General features: G+C 37.6%; 1 protein-coding gene across 7 annotated transcripts in view; it reads left to right on the top strand.

Moving 5' to 3' along the window:
- The window catches only part of SLC44A5 (solute carrier family 44 member 5), a 380,599-nt gene that overhangs the window by 47,778 nt on the left and 313,822 nt on the right, over positions 1–18,999 (top strand). For 5 of the 7 annotated variants that reach the window (XM_040470674.1, XM_040470673.1, XM_040470672.1 and 2 more), the window contains exon 2: positions 15,343–15,419. The exons of 1 other annotated variant lie outside the window; for it this stretch is intronic. In XM_040470674.1, coding sequence (XP_040326608.1) covers positions 15,407–15,419 — 13 coding nt within the window. In that variant the 5' untranslated portion in view covers positions 15,343–15,406. Of the gene's footprint in view, positions 1–15,337; positions 15,420–18,999 lie in introns of those variants that run through there. One more of the 7 variants, XM_040470675.1, reaches the window with a different exon arrangement.

Below are 18,999 nucleotides of genomic sequence, written 5' to 3'. Positions count from 1 at the left end.
CGGGGCTCGAACTCACGGACCGGGAGATCGTGACCTGGCTGAAGTCGGACGCTTAACCGACTGCGCCACCCAGGCGCCCCTAAACCACAATTTTTTTATCCATTCATCAGTTGATGGACATTTAGGCTCTTTCCATAATTTGGCTATTGTTGAGAGTGCTGCTATAAACATTGGGGTACAAGTGCCCCTATGCATCAGCACTCCTGTATCCCTTGGGTAAATTCCTAGCAGTGCTATTGCTGGGTCATAGGGTAGATCTATTTTTAATTATCTGAGGAACCTCCACACTGTTTTCCAGAGTGGCTGCGCCAATTTGCATTTCCACCAACAGTGCAAGAGGGTTCCCATTTCTCCACATCCTCTCCAGCATCTATAGTCTCCTGATTTGTTCATTTGGCCACTCTGACTGGCGTGAGGTGATATGTGAGTGTGGTTTTGATTTGTATTTCCCTGATGAGGAGCGACGTTGAGCATCTTTTCATGTGCCTGTTGGCCATCCGGATGTCCTGAAGACCACTTTGATGTCATGATAGATAGAACAAAGTGCAGCAGCAAAAAATAGACAATTAAGCAAAGTGAATGGTGTCACTTATTTAATAGAGGAAGATACTGTGTGGGAGGACACAGATCCTGAGTTGGCAAAAGGGGAAGATTAAGGGAAACTTTCATAAAGATTAGAAGGATAAAAATTACATTATTATCTTAGCAATTACTTTAAAAATCTGTTTTATAAATAATAAAAAAAACAGATTAGGCAGAAAATGGTGATATAATTTTTGGATTTATTTTTATGTTTAAGAATTGAAAACATTTTCTGTAGAGGGATGATAATAGGAGTAGGGCAAAGAAGGAAGAAAAGATGGATAATAAAAATCGGAAATACTAGAGTCTAATATGACTACCCACAGGGATGATATTAATCAAAATTTTACTTAAAAATCCTAAAATTATATTTGTTATCGTGAAAAATCTTACATTAATGTGGTTTTCGATAAGAAATAACCTGTATGTGAATCAGATCATAGCCATTGCTTCATGGTAAATTACAACAATAATAAGCAATGAATTTAAAATAACCATAGTATGACAGTAAACGATAATCATTTTGTGTTCATTGTGTGGAAAATGCCAAATCTTGTTCTGCACATAGTAAAGTTGGGGTCCTCAGGAAATTGGAGGGATTATGTGATATAAAATAGTAAAAATTTAAAAGCATTTGATGTTCTGTTTTTAATTTTGTTTAGCCAAGGATCATAGGACTCTTCAATGCTTTCTAAGTGATAAATTAATTAAATATTTATTGATCACCTACAATATGGGAATATTGAGCCCTAAAGTGTTGTATGTTATAGGTGCTGAAGATATGGTAGTAAAAACAAAGTCACTGTTCTTGTAGTATTTACAAATTTTCCTGGGAGAAGAAAGACAATAAAATAAAATGACAAATGCATGTAAAGTATGCCAATTTGCATTAAATACTATTGAGGAAAAAAATTAAGCAGGGTAAAGTAATTTCTTTTAAGATAAGAGTAATTTGAATAAATTACCCTACCATAGCTTCATTGTAATATTTCTATTCTTGCCTTTTCTATTGTCAAGAAATTCACTAATAATAAACTCTAATAGTATACTGTGAGACTCCATGTCTAATTACACATAATTGATTTCTCCACTTTTTCACATGTTACAAAGAACACATTATGATTCTAGGAAATTTCGATCATGCAGAGAAAAGATTTCAGTGAAAAGTGATCCATGAAAATATAGACTGACATCTTGCTTGCTGCCAGAAGCCACAATCAAATAGCTAGCAGAGTGTCGAATTAGCCCATGGACAGGTGTATGGGAGTCTTCAATTAGTTTTAGTCAGAGCTGATTTTTTTTTTTAACGTTTATTTTTGAGAGAGAGAGAGAGAGAGAGAGAGAGAGCGTGAGCCAGCGACCAAGTGGGGGTAGGGGCAGAGAGAGAAGGAGACACAGAAACTGAAGCAGGCTCTAGGCCCCAAGCTGTCAGAGCAGAGCCCAATGCGGGGTTCGAACCCACAACCTGTGAAATCATGACCTAAGCCGAAATTGGATGCTTAACTGACTGAGCCCCCCAGGCGCCCCAATCAGAGGTGATTTTTAACCCTATTAGAATTGTTTCATTAGGTGTAGCTAAATAGAATTGAGTATATAACTAATTATCAACCTGGTTTAGGTTTTGGTCACTGAAAGTATACATCTTAGATGTAACTAAGTTAGCAATATAAGTAAGAGGTAGGCCCATTTGTCAATATAGTAAGTGATTCATAGTAGGTGATAAAAAGATTTTGAGGGACCAGTCTGTTTAAGTGAGCAGAAATTGGGATTACTTCCATCCCTGGAGGCATTTGCTCAGTCTTGGGCCATAGGAAGGTAGAGGACAAAATCCATCATAGATAAAACTTTGTTGAGACAAATAGAAACCAGCCAAAAATTTTAAGACTTTGTTTTCATAAAACCTCTTTTTCAAGATTTAATTCATATACCACACCATAACCCATTTTAGTGTCCAGTTTTTATTTATTTATTTATATTTTATCTATTTTTGAAAGAGAGAGAGTAGGGGAGGGGCAGTGAGAGAGGCAGACAGAAAATCTGAAGTGGTCACTGTGTTAACAACAGTGAGCCTAACTCGAGGCTTGAATTTATAAATTGTGAGGTCATGAACTGAGTTGAAGTTGGTCTCTCAACTGACTGAGCCACCCAGGTGCCCCCAATTTTGTTTTTAGTATATTCATAGGATTGTGCAGCCATCATCACAATCTTCTTTTCTTTTCTTTTCCTTTCTTTTCTTTTCCTTTCTTTTCTTTTCTTTTCTTTAAATGTTTATTTATTTATTTTGAGAAATACAGTGAGTGGTGGGGGGATGTCCAGAGAGAGAGACAGAGACAGAGACAGACAGAGACAAAGACAGAGAATCCCAAGCAGGCTCTGCGCTGTCAGCATAGAGCCTGATGTGGGGCTTGAACCCATGAACTGTGAGATCGTGACCTGAGCCACAATCAAGAGTCTGATGCTTAAATGACTGAGCCATCCAGGCATCCCATCACAATCTAATCTTAGAACATTTTGTCCCCTCTCAAAGAAACCTCAATCCCATTAATAGTCATTCCCCTTTCCCTCAAATGCCCCAGTCTTACCACTTATTTACTATTTCTATGGATTTGCATGTTCTGGACATGTCAGAATTTTTGTGGCCAAATAATATTACATTGCATGGGAATATGCCACATTTTGTTTATCCATTCATCAATTGATGGACATTTGGGTGTTTCTACTTTTGGGCTATTATGAATAATCCTTCTATAAGCACATGTGTAAAAGTTTTTCTCTGGATATATATTTTCATTTTTCTTGGGTACATACCTAGGAATAGAATTGCTGGGTCACATGGTAACTCTATATTTATCTGTTTGAGGACTTTCAAATGTTTTCCAAAATGGCTACACCATTTTATAATTTTTTTTTTAAGTAAGCTCCATGTCCAATTGGGGCTTGAGCTCATGATCCTTAGATCAAGAGTCCCACGCTCTGAGTGAGCCAGACAAATGCCCCTCATTTTACATTCTTATCAGCAATGTCTAAGGGTTCCAATTTCTCCATATCCTCACTAGCTCTTTGTTACTGTCTTTTTTATTATAGCCACCGAAGATGTAAAGCTGTACTCGTTGTAGTTTTTTTTTTTTTTAAGTTTATTTATTTTAAGAGAGATAGTGAGGACAGAGAGAGAAGGAGAGAGAGAATCCCAAGCAGCCTCTGCACTGGCAGTGCCCAGCCCAGTGTGGGGCTTGCATTCAGGAACCATGAGATCATGACCTGAGCCGAAACTAAGAGTTGGACGCTTAACCAACTGAGCCACCCAGGCACCCCTCATTGTATTTTTGATTTACATTTCTGTAATGACTAATGATGTTGAATATCTTTTCATGTGCTTATTGGCCATATGCATATCTTCTTGGATAAATATCTATTCAAGTCATTGTCCATTTTTTAATTGGACTGTCTTTTTATTATTGAGTTGTCAAGTTCTTTATATATCCTGGATACAAGTCCTTTATCAATATATAATTTGCAAATATTTTCTCCCATTCTGTGAGTTGTCTTTTCACATTCTTCTTTAAAAATTGAGTATAGCTGACATACAATGTCTTTTCACTTTCTTGATTGTATCATTTGCAGCACAAAAAAGTAAATTTAGATGACATCCAATGTATCTAGCTTTTCTTTTTTCACTTGTGCTTTTGATTTCATGTAATAAACATTTGAATGTATAGTCACTAAGCACCTACTTTATGCTAGGCACTATATAAAGTGCCAAGCATGGATGAATTCAGGGATTGGCAACTTTTCTGAAGTTATATCATAAATAATCATGAATAATTTTGTTATATTTGAAAGGATGTTTTGGGATAAGGGGTTAAATGTCTATGAAAGTACTTTGATTTGAAGTGGCCTGATCAAGCAAGCCACTCAGTAGAAGTATGGATGGTAATGCAATGAGGTAGTAGTTTTAAGAGTAATAAGATTCCCTTCCCTGTAAGATTGTGGGGGTGAGGTTTAACACTGGCCCTGAATGTGTCATTAAATCATTTATGTGTTATGCACTTTATCTAAATTACTCATTTAATTTTCATTAGATCCCATGACCAACTTCTCCAACTCCTCAGTCCATAGAATGTTTCCTCTATTATATCCTTGCTGTTTCAGAAACCTGATTGTGCCACAAGGACAGTTTCCCATGGGGCTTCCTAGAATGGGTGTTATTCATTCTCTCCTGCTCCCTGTATCACAGATCCTCAGAATCTCATTTGAATTGCATGCTATCTGGAAATCACTCCCTATCTCTTCTGTTTGCTATAAGTTACTGATATATTGGGTCCTCTCTCACATCCATCAAAGCTTTAGCATTTTCCTCACAGGTTTCCCCTCAAACTTGAGACTTACTATTATTCTTGTAGGTGTCTTCATCTGTATATTGACCATTTATTTCTCCTTTATTACATCCAGTCACTCCCTACTGCTCACTAGATCAGATTCAGACTTCTCCATATAATACTCAGTGCCCCTAACTTAACTGTCCAACATTATCATACCCAGTGCTTGGTGCTAACTGACCATGAAAGTCAGTGCTATCTTTTTTGTGACCTAGCCAACTCCCACGACCTGTATGTGTTTCCAGCTTATGCTTTGGCTTATGTAGTTCCTAGCACTTAAATGGTTCTGTTCTTTTCTATTTCAAATTTTGTCCATCATTTAAAAACCCTGTTCCAGTTCTGCTTTCTTTTCCTTGACTACTCATTACTATTTTGTATTACTCTTGTCTGAGCCAGACAATTAATACTTGTCAGGAACTATTTATTTATTGCTAGTTTCTAAGACTCTATACAGTTCATTTAACACTTTAAGAATAATACAGTCTTATTTCCCTACGGTGTTGTGTTTGTAAGACTTCTTTTCAGTAGATAGCTGGCTTCTTGTGAGCAAGTCAGTGTCTGCACATCTATCTGTGGTAGGTACTGTTGTCTGAACTGGCAGATTGTTGGTAAACACTTAATGTTTATATAGTGAGTTCCTGATCCTTTCAGTAATCTTGAATCTCTGTCAGTGAGTTTATGAGTTTTATTTAATAATAATAGTTACAATGAATAATAGTAATAATAATAATAATAATAGAAGAAGAAGAAGAAGGAGAAGAAGAAGAAGAAGAAGAAGAAGAAGAAGAAGAAGAAGAAGAAGAAGAAGAGGAGGGGGAGGAAGAGGAGAAATAAAGGGGAGAGGGAGGAGGGGGAGTTATTTTATATTTTGTTGATTTTTTGGGGGGGGGATGTGTGACCAAGATCAGTCTGCACTTTCCTTCCCTTTGGATGAGTTTGATTCCACATGAATATTTTTCTCAGAATAGACAGTGTTGGTTTTATGATACTGACTCAAATTGAGGTCTCAGGACCTCCATCAAAATATCACAAAATTGATGATCATAACAAGAAAAATTATATATAGCTCACGTCCTATAATTCTATATGAAAGTTTGGGGATTTTCTGAATATGATCTTTAATTCTTTTCTTTTTAAAAAGTAGCTAACCAGTAGTATTAAGGCAGGATTTATATATGAACGTTTCCTTTTCTCTGAGTGGAATAGCAACTCAACAATGTGCAAGTGCCATGCTCATAGATGACAAAGGGTAGTAAACTGTGCCCATTTTGAATACCCACTTCTGTTGGTTTTAGTTCAACGTGCTAGTTTCTTGGCAGCAGTCTGAAATCTCCAATGGAAAATAACTGATATGTCTCCGTAACCAACATGCTTGATCTTTGGCAAAGTGATTTGAAGATTTGTGTTACATTTTATCAAGTACTAAAAATTTTAGATAGCACGTTTTTATAGTTCAGGAGTAAATTTGGCAGTGCTCTTACTATTACTTGAGGTTCTTGTTCAATTGTCTTGCTGTTGTTACTTCTAAAGAAATATTGTATACATATATGCATTATATATACATACATATACATATATACATATATATACATTGTATACATATATACATTATATATACATACATATACATATACATATATACATATACATATATACATTATATACATATATACATACATATATATATATTCTTTCTGTTTGAAATACCTACCCCCTTTTGCCATTTGAAGAACTTTTCTTTTTTTTTTTTTTTTAATTTTTTTTCAACGTTTTTTATTTATTTTTGGGACAGAGAGACAGAGCATGAACGGGGGAGGGGCAGAGAGAGAGGGAGACACAGAATTGGAAACAGGCTCCAGGCTCCGAGCCATCAGCCCAGAGCCTGACGCGGGGCTCGAACTCACGGACCACGAGATCGTGACCTGGCTGAAGTCGGACGCTTAACCGACTGCGCCACCCAGGCGCCCCTTGAAGAACTTTTCTGAGGAATTGTTTGTGAAACTTTTCCTGGCCCTTCTCCTTCCAGCAGAATTAATCATTCTCTACTCTGCTCTACTTCTGTGCCTTATATCCTTGTTCCGATGCTTCTTGTGCCCCATTCAAATTCTCTTGGCCTTCTTACTCCAGCCCATGACTGCTGTGACAATTTCTGTGAAAATGCTGTCCACCTTCATGCAGGTACGGCCTGACAGTACCTTGCCTCAGGCCTGTGCACTTTTACCTCTCACCGGTTCCCGCCCCACACCCCCATGGCTTCTTTACTGGATGGTGAAGTAGCAGGGGACACCTCTGGGATTTTGCCGTGTCTCATGCATGTGCAACCCAGGAGTGATGGGGCGTAATGCCCTGAGGGAACACTCTTGATTAGTGAGGAGCAGAGTAATGGACAGACGATTTCAGCTTTTTTCCCCCAGGAGGTGTTCTTTAAGAATGAGTATCCAGCCATCTATACAGCTAGTCAACTCAATAATGAATCTTTTTTTGACTCCTTCTTTTTCTGCTTTGTTCCCTCTTTCTTAACTCTTATCCTCTGAATCATACTCCTTTGTCTTAGGTCCTGTGTTCTGGGGAACCCAGGCTGAGAAAACACCATTGTTACTTGTAGAACACTGCATTATATTTATTTAAATGTCTCTTGCTGCCTCTAGGTCAGTGACTTTTTAAATGTCTCAAAACAGTAATATCTTAAGTCAACCTCCAAAACATACAACTGGTAAAAGTAGAGCAATTCTGGTTGAAATTGGAATGGAACAGAGGCTTTGAAAAACAAACAAAAAATAATGTACTAATTAAGCTATGAACTTCACGAGTTAGAAAATATGTCCTATTAATCTTTGACTCCTAATAACCTGGCATAGTGGCTGGCCCCAGCAGGGAGTCTATAATGTTTGTTAAATTGAACTAAATTGAACTGAGGGGAACTGAAGTCTAGAAAATATAATTTCATTTAGGCTACAGCGATTATGGATAAAAGAAAAAACAAAACAGAAATATAGTTCTAATACTTTTTCTGGAAACGTGGGTTTTATTAGAAAAGACAACGAAACTTCTGTAAGATTGTTTTCTCATTCTTGAACTGATTTGTTAATTTTCAAACTGTTGTCCTGGTTTTTTTTGTTATATACCAGCAGTAATAGATTTAAATTGAATTTTTAAAAATCCCCCAAATTCTTAAAAAATTTTTTTTAACGTTTATTTATTTTTGAGAGACAGAGAGAGATAGAGCATGAGCGGGGGAGGAGCAGAGATAGAGGGAAACAAAGAATCTGAAACAGGCTCCAGGCTCTAAGCTGTCAGCCCGATGCAGGGTTCGAACTCACAGACTGAACCACAAGATCATGACCTGAGCCAAAGTCAGCCGCTTAACCGACTGAGCCAACCAGGGGCCCCGATCCCCCATATTCTTTAAATTGTTTGTTAACAAAGGCAAAAGAGGTGGGAAGGTTATCATTTATAATTATTTCACAGTCACAAATATGGAACAGGTGAGATAGAGAGCTAAAGATCATTTCTAGAAAGTAAATATGCCACTACAAAATCAAAGATCCATAAACGGAAGCTCCACTTACATCCTGTTATTATAATCAGTATTGAATGGTGTCATCATTTCTTAAACGTGACAGAAACTCCAGAGGGATAGTTACTGCGAGCAAGGCTTTCTGGTATTTTGACATGGGGAAAAAAGCCCCAATGAAAAAATTGCTGGCTGGGAAATTCATGCTTTAAAAAAAAGTATATTTTTAAAGTATATTTTTTGTATAAAGGATTTTGTTTATTGATCCATCAATCCACCCACTTGTTCACTCACCCATCATAATGGCGTTGAGATTGGCATATTGAAAACCTGCATGAGAGTTTGTTCTTTACCATCAGTCAATGGACTTTTTGTCAATCATTTTTCTTTATACAAGAACTTTAAACTTTTATGGATAACTAGTGACTGGTTTCCATCTTCTTTATTGTAAAAAATGGGCTTATTTATCAGATTTTTGAACAAAATATAGCCCTAACATCTATCCATACAATCATCAACATAAATGTCAATAACACCTACTTTGTGCTTAAGTGCTAAGGATTCAGTAGTGAATATAGTTTATGAATATTAGACATGGAAGGAACACTAAGAGACTTTATAGGATGGGCTGATGAGGCACAGTTACTGACTGATGAGACACAGTCACGTATTTAGGCTTAGTGACTTGCCCAAGATAACAGAGCTTGTGAGTAAATTATTCCGCAGAATATATAAGGTTATTTTCAGATACCACTTTTATTGGCATTAATCCTCCAAGCATTGCTGAGTGATTAACTATGAAGACAGCCAACTGCAAAAGTAGTTACAGAAATGAGAAAACACTAAAAAGGAAACTAGAAAAGGGAGGGTTAAGGATAGATTGGGATGAAGTAGGGAAAAAAAAATCGGTTTCATTTCAGTTCATCTGTAAATTTTTCAAACTTGGATTTTTCCTCCTACTGGATTCCATATGGTTTGCATATAAAAATATATGTAATATATTGCATTTAAAATTAAAAACATAAACTAATGTTTATTGAGAGCCTAACGTGTCAGGGCACTTTAATATATATATATTAACTCATTTAATGCTTACCACTACTCTGTGAAATATTGTATTCTTCTATCTGGATGACTATTTCAGCCTAGTGTTACAGTATGTGCGTCATAGTGACTATCACCACCTAGAGTCTGACACAGCTTTCAGGTTAATAACCTCTGGGGTATTATATGGTCACTCAGAGGTTAAGAGGCTCAGGCATATTGATTCCTTGTAACTCAACCTATAAGAGTCTGATTATAAGCCAGAAGAACATCAATTTACAGGTCTCTATGAAGAAATTAACTGCCAAGTAGACTAGAATATTCATGTCAGTTTGTTAGCACATATTTTCCCCATGGGAAGAAAGCTTGGAAAAAAAAATATTAAGGACAGGAAGATGCTAAGGAAGTATAAAAGTAGAAGAAAATGAGTTGGATGCTTTTAATAAGGAAATTGTTATGCCATTATTTGAGCCCAGTGTGCCTTCTCCACCATAGAAAGGTACTTGCCTGTCTAAGGGATCTGAATATTACTTTCAGTCAGTCAGGTCCCTCTGTCAATATGTCTCCAATAATGGCCAGTTGTGGACTCAGATGGAACAAGACAGAGCAGATTGGGAGGGTCTGAGACTGCTCACAACCAGCCAAGCATCTGTAGGTGCTGGAAGGAGGAACAGATAGGCAGCATATAGAATAAGTATAGTAATCAGGACAAAGATTATAACAAGAGTAATCTCTAACAGTGATTGAAGATTTATTATGTGTTAGAAATTGTGATAAGAGCTTTCTATCAATTACCTAACTTAATTCTAAGAACAACCATCTGAGGTAAATACCATTAGTATTCCTGTTTTATAGATGAGGAAACAAGTCTAGAAAAGTTAAAGTAATATACTACAAAGTGAAATTTTTAAAATTTATTTTTAGAGAGAGAGAGAACAAGTAGGAAGGGACAGAGAGAGAGAGAGAGAGAGAGGGAGAGAGAGAAAATCCCAAACAGGCTCCACACTACCAGTGCAGAACCTGATGAGGGGCTCAGATTCATCAACTGTGACATCATGACCTGGGCTGTTGCCAGACACTTAACTGACTGAGCCACCCAGGCACCCCAGAAAGTGAAATTTTTGTAACATAGGATAGTCCAGATTGGGTTGAGGCATCTCATGGCTAACATGTCTGAAGTTGAACTTTTCATTTCTTAAAACATGTTCATCCTCCAAATCTGAAGCTTCTGCATACTTGTAGACCTCTCTGTCCCCCTCAGTTACAGACGTCAGCAAATCCTGTAAATTTTACTTCCGAGATATGCAGTTGATTTTTCCCATTTTCTCTGCCTCTGCTGTCATTGCTCTAGAGCAGTTATGGACTCCCTCTGCAGTAACTAGCTTCCTCCCCTACAAACCAATGTATTGTCCGAAGAGTGGGCTTTTTCCTTTTGGAGGTCAAATTCACGTAACATAAAACTCGTCATCTTAACAATTTTAAAAGTGTGTAATTAAGTGGCCTTTTGTACATTCGCAATGTATCGCAGCCATCAGTAATTCCAGTTCATTTTCAAAAAGGATCCTCATCCATTGATCGGTCACTTCCCATTCTCCTTCCTTCAGCCTCTGAAAACCACTGGTCTACTTTCTGTTTCTGTGAATTTGCCCATTCCGGACATTTCGTATAAATGGAGTTGTACATTTGTGACCTTTTATGCCTGGCTTCTTTCTCTTGGCATAATGTTTTCAAGGTTCATCCGTGTATTGGTGCTTCATTTTTTATGGCTGAGTAGTATTCCCTTGCATGGATATACCACATGTTGTTTATCCATTCATCTGTTGATGGACATTTAGGTTGTTTCCACTTTTGACTATGATGAATAATTGTGTTATGAATGTTTGTGTACCTGTTTTTGTTTGAATACCTGTTTTCACCTTGCCAGAGTAATCTTTTAAACATGAAAATCATGTGGTTTCCCACTTAAAAGCATCACAATTATATTATAATCCAAATTCCTTCCCTTGGGGCACAAAGATTTACATAATCTGCCTGTCCTTTCTCATTTAAGCATTTTTTTTCTTCCCTCAATATATTCCAGTCCCACTGATTTCCATTTAGTTCTGCCAACTCCCTAACCCTTTTTAGAGTATTCACACTTGCTATTTTTTGGCCTGAAATACTCTTTCCGTTGCTTTTCCTGGCTAGTTCATTTTCATCACCATTTTGGAACTGTTGTGGAAAGAATTGATTCAGGAGAATAATCAATGGGTGATAAAAGTCTGAAGACGAATGACATATATTATCAAAATACCTCTCCAGAGATTAGTTATTAATTGCAAAGTGAGAAATGGTAGTCTATAAAGGAGAAATCTGGCTGACACTACCTTGTTGGGTCATCAAAGTTAATATGACCAGTGACAGATAAACTGAGATTTGATTCCTGATGTTATGCATTACGATGTTATAATGTTATACATTATGTTATACATTATGTGTGTGTGTGTGTGTGTGTGTGTGTAATGAAAAAGAAATCAAATATGTCAAAATGATAACAATTGGTGAATCTGGTTGAGGAGTATGCAACAGTTCTTTGTTTTATGCTTGCAACTCTTCTGTAAGTTTGAAATTATTCAACATAAACCATTAGAGGGGGAAAATGAGTGATTCTCATCTGCCTGAGGAAAGGTGTTCTTTTCTGCTTGAGTCACTGTCACTGAATAGAAATCAATTGACAGTGCCAAAGAGAAACTGTGGACCATATGAGACAGAACTGATAGCACAGTTGGTAGATGAACTTGCAGTAGTATTTATCAGTATAATCGAGACAGAGGGTTGAGTTTCTTACAACTCTCCCAGAAGCCTGTTACCTTATGTGGATAATTTGATTCATTTTATAAACACTAATGGGGCTCCCATTATACATCAGGAACTTTGTTAGGCACTGGGGCTACAGTGATGGCTGACCTGACTCTCCTATTCTTAGATTACTGACAATTGGGGAAGAAGGACAGCTATAAAGGCAAATTTAATATGTGACAGCAAAAGCAAACAGAGAGAAGTTACAGAAGTTAGGAGATGCAATAGTTAAGACAATGGGGAGGAGGGAGTGGCATGGTAGAGGGAATGGCAGTGAGGCCCAGGAGTTTCCCACTGGGTGGAAGGGGAGGGATGGTAGAGAGTACGAGCAAAGGGAACAGCAAGGGTAGAGGCAGGAGATGTACAAAAGCACAGGCTATTTGGGGGCTCTTAAGCAAATTGGTGTTGCTGAAGTGTAATATAGCTTTCTGATTTTTAGTTTGTGGTAATAAAAAAGAAATTAGTTTTTAGTTTACAGTTTAGTTCTGAATAGTTTTTTTGAATTTTTTTAAAAATCTTTATTTTTGAGAGAGAGAGACAGAGTGTGACCAGGGGAGGAGCAGAGAGGGAGACACAGAATCCGAAGCAAGCTCCAGACCCCGAGCTGTCAGCACAGAGCCCGACGCGGGGCTTGAACCCGTGAACCATGAGATCATGACCTGAGCCGAAGTTGGTCACTCAACCGACTGAGCCACCCAGGCACCCCAGTTCTGGATATTTTTAAGACATTAAAATAGTATAATATAATCAACACTAAAGAATGTGAAATGCAAGTTGATCCTTTCATGAACTTTTTATTTTGTATGACATGACGTCTTATTATAACCTGGGATTTCTCTTTTGACCATTGTACCTATTTCAGTGTTTGTCAAATTTGAATAATATATGAATATTTTTTAAGGAAATAAATTCCCATAATTCCCAAGAGTCATATCTTCAAGATCCTTAATAGTTGGTGGATCTCAGTTTACAAAGTATTGCTATAAAAGGGACATTTTGTTTTCAATTAGCAAAATTGTTTGGGATTACCAAAATGAATACAAAACAAATAATTAAAATGCAATTATTAAACAGTAAAAATATTTGTAATCTTTGAGTCAAATCTTAATATTCTTAATATGCAAGCTTTACACAAATTTGTAAGTAATATATTCAGACATCTGTAAGTACATAGACAAAAAGAACCTAAATAATTTCCAAAAGATGAAATAAAAATAACTAGCAAACATTTAAAATGTTCACTTTCAATAGTAACAAAAAAAAGCACTTCAAATGAGAGACCATTTCTTTTTTAAGTTTTTAATTTTGAGAGAGAGAGAGAGAGAGACCATGAGCACAGGAGGGGCAGAGAGAGAGGGAGAGGGAAAACCCAAGCAGGCTCCGTGCTGTCAGCGCAGAACCTGACATGAAGCTCCATCTCACCAACCATGAGATCATGTCCTGAGCTGAAATCAAGAATTGGATGCTTAACCGACTTTGGATGCTTAACTGACTGAGCCACCCAGGTGCCCCAAGACCATTTTTTGACCTATAAAATTGGTAGATATTTTAAAAAATTATAACCTGTGTTGATAAGGATTTTTTTAATGAAAGAAGAAATTACCAAGTAATCTAATTGTCCAACAACATGGAAATAGTTAGGTAAAATATGCATTGATGAAATAGGACATTACTTGGACAATAAAATAATAGTTTTTATTTTTTTGAAAATTTTTAAATGTTAGAAACGCTTATGCTATCATGAAATATAAGAAGGATTGAACAAAAAGTATGATCTCAATCTTGTCAAAATATGCATAGAAAATTTTGATAATCTGTTGGAAGATGTTAACAGTAGGAGAAGCTGGGTGAAGGGTATATAAGAACTGTCTATACTGTTTTTGCAACTTTCCTGTAAGTCTAAAATTATTTCAAAATAAAAAGTTACAAAACATATATAGAAAAATGACTGACGGGGGGCCTGGGTAGCTCAGTAGGTTAAGCATCCAACTCTTGGTTTTGACTCAGGTCATGATCTCATGATTTCATCGCTTTGTGGGTTTGAGCCTGGCACTGAGCTCTGTGATGGCAGTGTGGAGCCTGCTTGGGATTCTCTCTCTCCCTTTCTCTCTGCACCGCCCTCCCCTCCCCCCCCCCACTTTGCGCTGTTTCAATCTCTCTCAAAGTAAATTTAAAAACTTAAAAAAAAAAAAGGAGTGACAGAAAAAATGACCACATTTTAGTAGTGATGTCTACATGGTAAAATTAGCTTTTCCTTTTCATTAAAAAATGCTTTTTTGGGGGGCCTGGGTGGCTCAGTTGGTTAAGCATCTGACTTCAGCTCAGGTCATGATCTTGCAGTCTATGAGTTCAAGCCCCGCGTCGGGCCCTGTGCTGACGGCTCGGAGCCTGTAGCCTGCTTCAGAGTCTGTGTCTCCCTCTCTCTCTGCCCCTCCCTTGCTCATGCTCTGTCTCTCTCACTCTCAAAAATGAATAAATGTTAAAAAAATTTTTTTAAATGTTTTTATAACAAATTTTTACAATAAGTTATGTGTTGTAAAATCATTAAAATACTTGACCTAAAATTAGGAAACACAGAGCTAAACTGAAAAGAAAAATGCCATCTACCACCAATTTGGCAGATAAGCATAAAAACATAAATGGGAGTGTTGAAAAAAGGTTGCATATAAGCAGAAGACAGGATAGAGATATCAACTGGTTAGGCATGCATCTTACAGGTAGATGTGAAGTGTGAGAGTAGATAATAAAAATAAGGACCAGGATTTAGGAGGCAGTGAGAATTTTATTTCAGTATAGTAAAGAAGAAAACAGTTTCCTGCAAAGAGTAGATACCTGTAGTATTTTATGTGTTAGAAGAGAATTAGGCTAATTCTCCAGGTTTTTAGGGAGTGTAAAGTGTAGTTGTGAGAATATTCCCAAAATGTTGGTTTTTAATAAGTTAAAATCATTTGCTTTAGATAACCATCTCCATACTTGTTTTTATCACAGACTTCTTTCTAAGCAGCTCAACTGTGCAGTGATTCAGGCCGCCTTCTGAAGATACAGCCTCTTTATGAGTGACAAAGGTAATCACCTACTCGAATTAAGTCCCTCTTGATCTGGACTTTTGTGTAAAATATTATTTGTTCAATATTAAATAAGGATGATAGAAAAATGAATATACACATTGGGAGCTGTACCTGAAAAACTGCACCATGTTAGACATTATGGTTCTCAATCTTTTCCCATCTCAAGACCTCCCATCTCATCCTCTCTTCTGCGTCTGGATCCTCCCTACAGCAGTGATTCTGGGGTAGATTTGCTGAGTGGGGGCTATGCAGTTAGTAAAAGCACATCCTCACGCATATTCAAGTCACTTCTGAAGCTGCTCCCTTTCCCCTGTGTCGTTCTACCTGAAGAGTTATTGCTATAAGCAGAATCTTTAACATTTATTTTAGAGGATTATTGTTTTCAGCCCCTTTCTCATGTTGTGACATGCCCAGAGCTTGCTCCTTAGAGAAGTAAGCAAAATGCTGTCAGGTGTTCCTTGGAGAGGGACCATGGGGCTTCCCTTCAAATTTTAACCGTCATTCCTACTATCTCTATCTCCAGAATTAGGTTTTAAGCCCCTGGTAGGCACAGATCAGGTCTCATCCACTTTTTTTGCCCTCTTCAGGCCTAGCCTTTAACTTTGGGAAAGGTGGTTACTTAGTGAATGTTTATTGAAAATGAATGCTGTTTTCCTTAAGTGCAAATTTTATTCATTCATGAAGGAAAATTTATTCCTAGCTATGAACAAAAAGTAAAATGCTGCATAAGTACAAACTGAAATGGAAGATATACAATGTGGAACTTGAAACAGCAGCTTTGATCTTTGGCTGTGTATTTTAAGAAGATTAAAAGGGTTATTAAACATAGGATCTAAAGATTTAACAAGATGCTTAAAAATGGCCCAATAATGTATCTAAATCTACATAAGGCTCCTGAAGGCTGTAAATGCATTGCATTGTGTGGCTGGTCACTAATAGGAACCCCTGCTTCTATGAGTGTGTTACAGGGGATTGTGCATCCAGAAGTTATCCGCTGAGTGGGGATTACAGTTGTGCCTAAACTATGAACACTGGGGAATAGCCAGTTTAAAGGACATTTTCTTTCATGCAGTTATACAATGTTATTAACATACTCATATCTGGGGAAAATTAGTCTTTTAGGCCTGTTTGCTCATCTGTCTGTAAAAGAGAATAACAGTAATTATTTCACAGACCAAGGTAAGGAGTGTATTGGCACAGTACCTGAGAAGTAGTATGTATATGCTGATGAAATGGTGGTTTTATGGTTGTTCACAAATTGTGATTCAGAATTGTGTTACAAATGCTTGAGTGTATTTGAGGTAGAATTACTACGGCCACGTTGTACTTCAACTACATTGTAGTTTATTTTGGCTCGTGTGAGCTAAGAGCAAAACATTGCTGCCATGTACAACAATGGTTTAAGGGAAGATAATTTCTCAAAGGTAAACAATTGGCATGTTCCTGGAGTTGTGGACCCATGATGCACTTGTAAGTTGAGTATTACCTAGCCCTTTTCCCTGTTGCTCATTTAATATTTATCTCTCTTTTATGAATATTGGCTATCTGATAATCTAGAAAAGACATCACAACTTCCACCATCAGGAAGAAACCATTTCATTCACAGTAACATCCACCTTTTTTTTCACTTCTACTACTTGATTCTTCTATTGAGTTCCATTTGATGTCAAGTAGCTTGCAGGCCTTAGACTGTAAATGAATAATTGCCTTTCTCTATGGCATTTATAAGTCAAACTCCTTAGGCTTGAGTCATCACTCAACTCATTTTGTAAGAACATCTTTCTCTTTATTTCTTAATCCCACTTTTGGGAACGTTTTAACAGATGTAAAGAATGAAAAAACTATGATGATTAGAAATCTATGACAAGAGTCATAGGAAATAGCACAGATCTTGGCAAAAACGTGTCCATTCATAGAGCAGCACTTGTACACTTTGTGTTTTATTTTATTTATTTTGTTTAAAAATATTTCTTGAGGGGCGCCTGGGTGGCGCAGTCGGTTAAGCGTCCGACTTCAGCCAGGTCACGATCTCGCGGTCCGTGAGTTCGAGCCCCGTGTCGGGCTCTGGGCTGATGGCTCAGAGCCTGGAGCCTGTTTCCGATTCTGTGTCTCCCTCTCTCTCTGCCCCTCCCCCGTTCATGCTCTGTCTCTCTCTGTCCCAAAAATGAATAAACGTTGAAAAAAAAAATTAAAAATATTTCTTGAGTTTATTTGTTTTGACAGAGAGTGAGAGAGAGCATAAGCAGGGGAGGGGCAGAGAGAAGGAGAGACAGAATCCCATGCAGATTCCATACCATTAGCACAGAGCCCAGTGCAGGGCTTGAACTCACAAGCCTTGAGGTCATGACCTGAGCTGAGATCAAGAGTCAGATATTTAACTGACTGAGCCACCCGGGCGCCCCAAACACTTCTACACTTTTTAAAGTAGAGCTGAGAATCTGCAACATCACCCACACCACCACCATCAGTACAGAATATTCAGTAAACAAAATTACCTGTGAAGCTGTGCTTGGTTTCATAGTAAGAGAAACACATCGAGAGCAGTGACCAAGAATTACTTATACAGAATTGACAGACAGACAGAATAAAACTGTTAGACAAATATCTCTATATGGGCACTGGGGTTTTCATTATATACATGTAATGTACAAATGAAATTTTGGCATGTAAAAAAGGCTGATTATGTGTCTAAAATTGAGATAAAAGTCGAGAGATAAAATTTAAAACTTTTGTGTTTGTCAGATTGATTGATGTGTATTAGTAACAATGTGACTATGTTCTTTTGAGTTTGTCAGGGGATAGGGCATTTCAGTTTGGTGGCCACCAGGACAGGACATCAGGACAGAGGCACGGAGAGTGATGGTTGTTACTCTTTGGAGTGGGTTCTTTAAAGCAGACCCAGACTCTGGGTAAGCCTGGTGCTAGTACCTGGTGCTAATGCCTCATGCTGTATTTCCAGAATGTGCCTTTAGCTCCTGTAACTGGGGGGTGGGGTCATGGAAAGGAACGACAGTATTTTTATGCATGTAGCTCTAGGAGGTACATGGCTTCAGGGACAACAAAGAGAAATGCCAATGCCAGAGATAACCAGTTGGTAAATGGGCTAGCACCAAAAATTGCCTCAGAGAGGAGTAACAAATTTCACCTGATGTGAAACTGATGTGAATTTTATGTTTCCAAGTGCACATGTTAGCAACAAAGCCAGCAAACATTCAAATCGGATTTTCCTAAAAAAATTTTTTTTAACATTTATTTATTTTTGAGACAGAGAGAGACAGAGCATGAATGGGGGGAGGGTCAGAGAGAGAGGGAGACACAGAATCGGAAGCAGGCTCCACAGGGCTCGAACTCGTGAACCACAAGATCATGACCTGAGCCGAAGTCGGACACTTAACTGACTGAGCTACCCAGGCGCCCCTCAAATTGGACTTTCAAGCTGACAGTTTACTCAGACTTTCTACTTTAGCTTAAATGTGAGTGCCTCAATTCACTCCTTATTCATTTCTGCAATTGAAAGGAGGTCTTTATAGTAGGTCTTAAAGCACACTGAAGATTTATTTGCCTTAACATTTTAATT

This window comes from Herpailurus yagouaroundi, unplaced genomic scaffold, assembly GCF_014898765.1.
Source record: "Herpailurus yagouaroundi ecotype Mexico unplaced genomic scaffold, PumYag 77, whole genome shotgun sequence".
NCBI lineage: Eukaryota > Metazoa > Chordata > Mammalia > Carnivora > Felidae > Herpailurus > Herpailurus yagouaroundi.
Note: the sequence above shows the minus strand (reverse complement) of the source record. Positions and strands in the feature narration are given on the sequence as shown.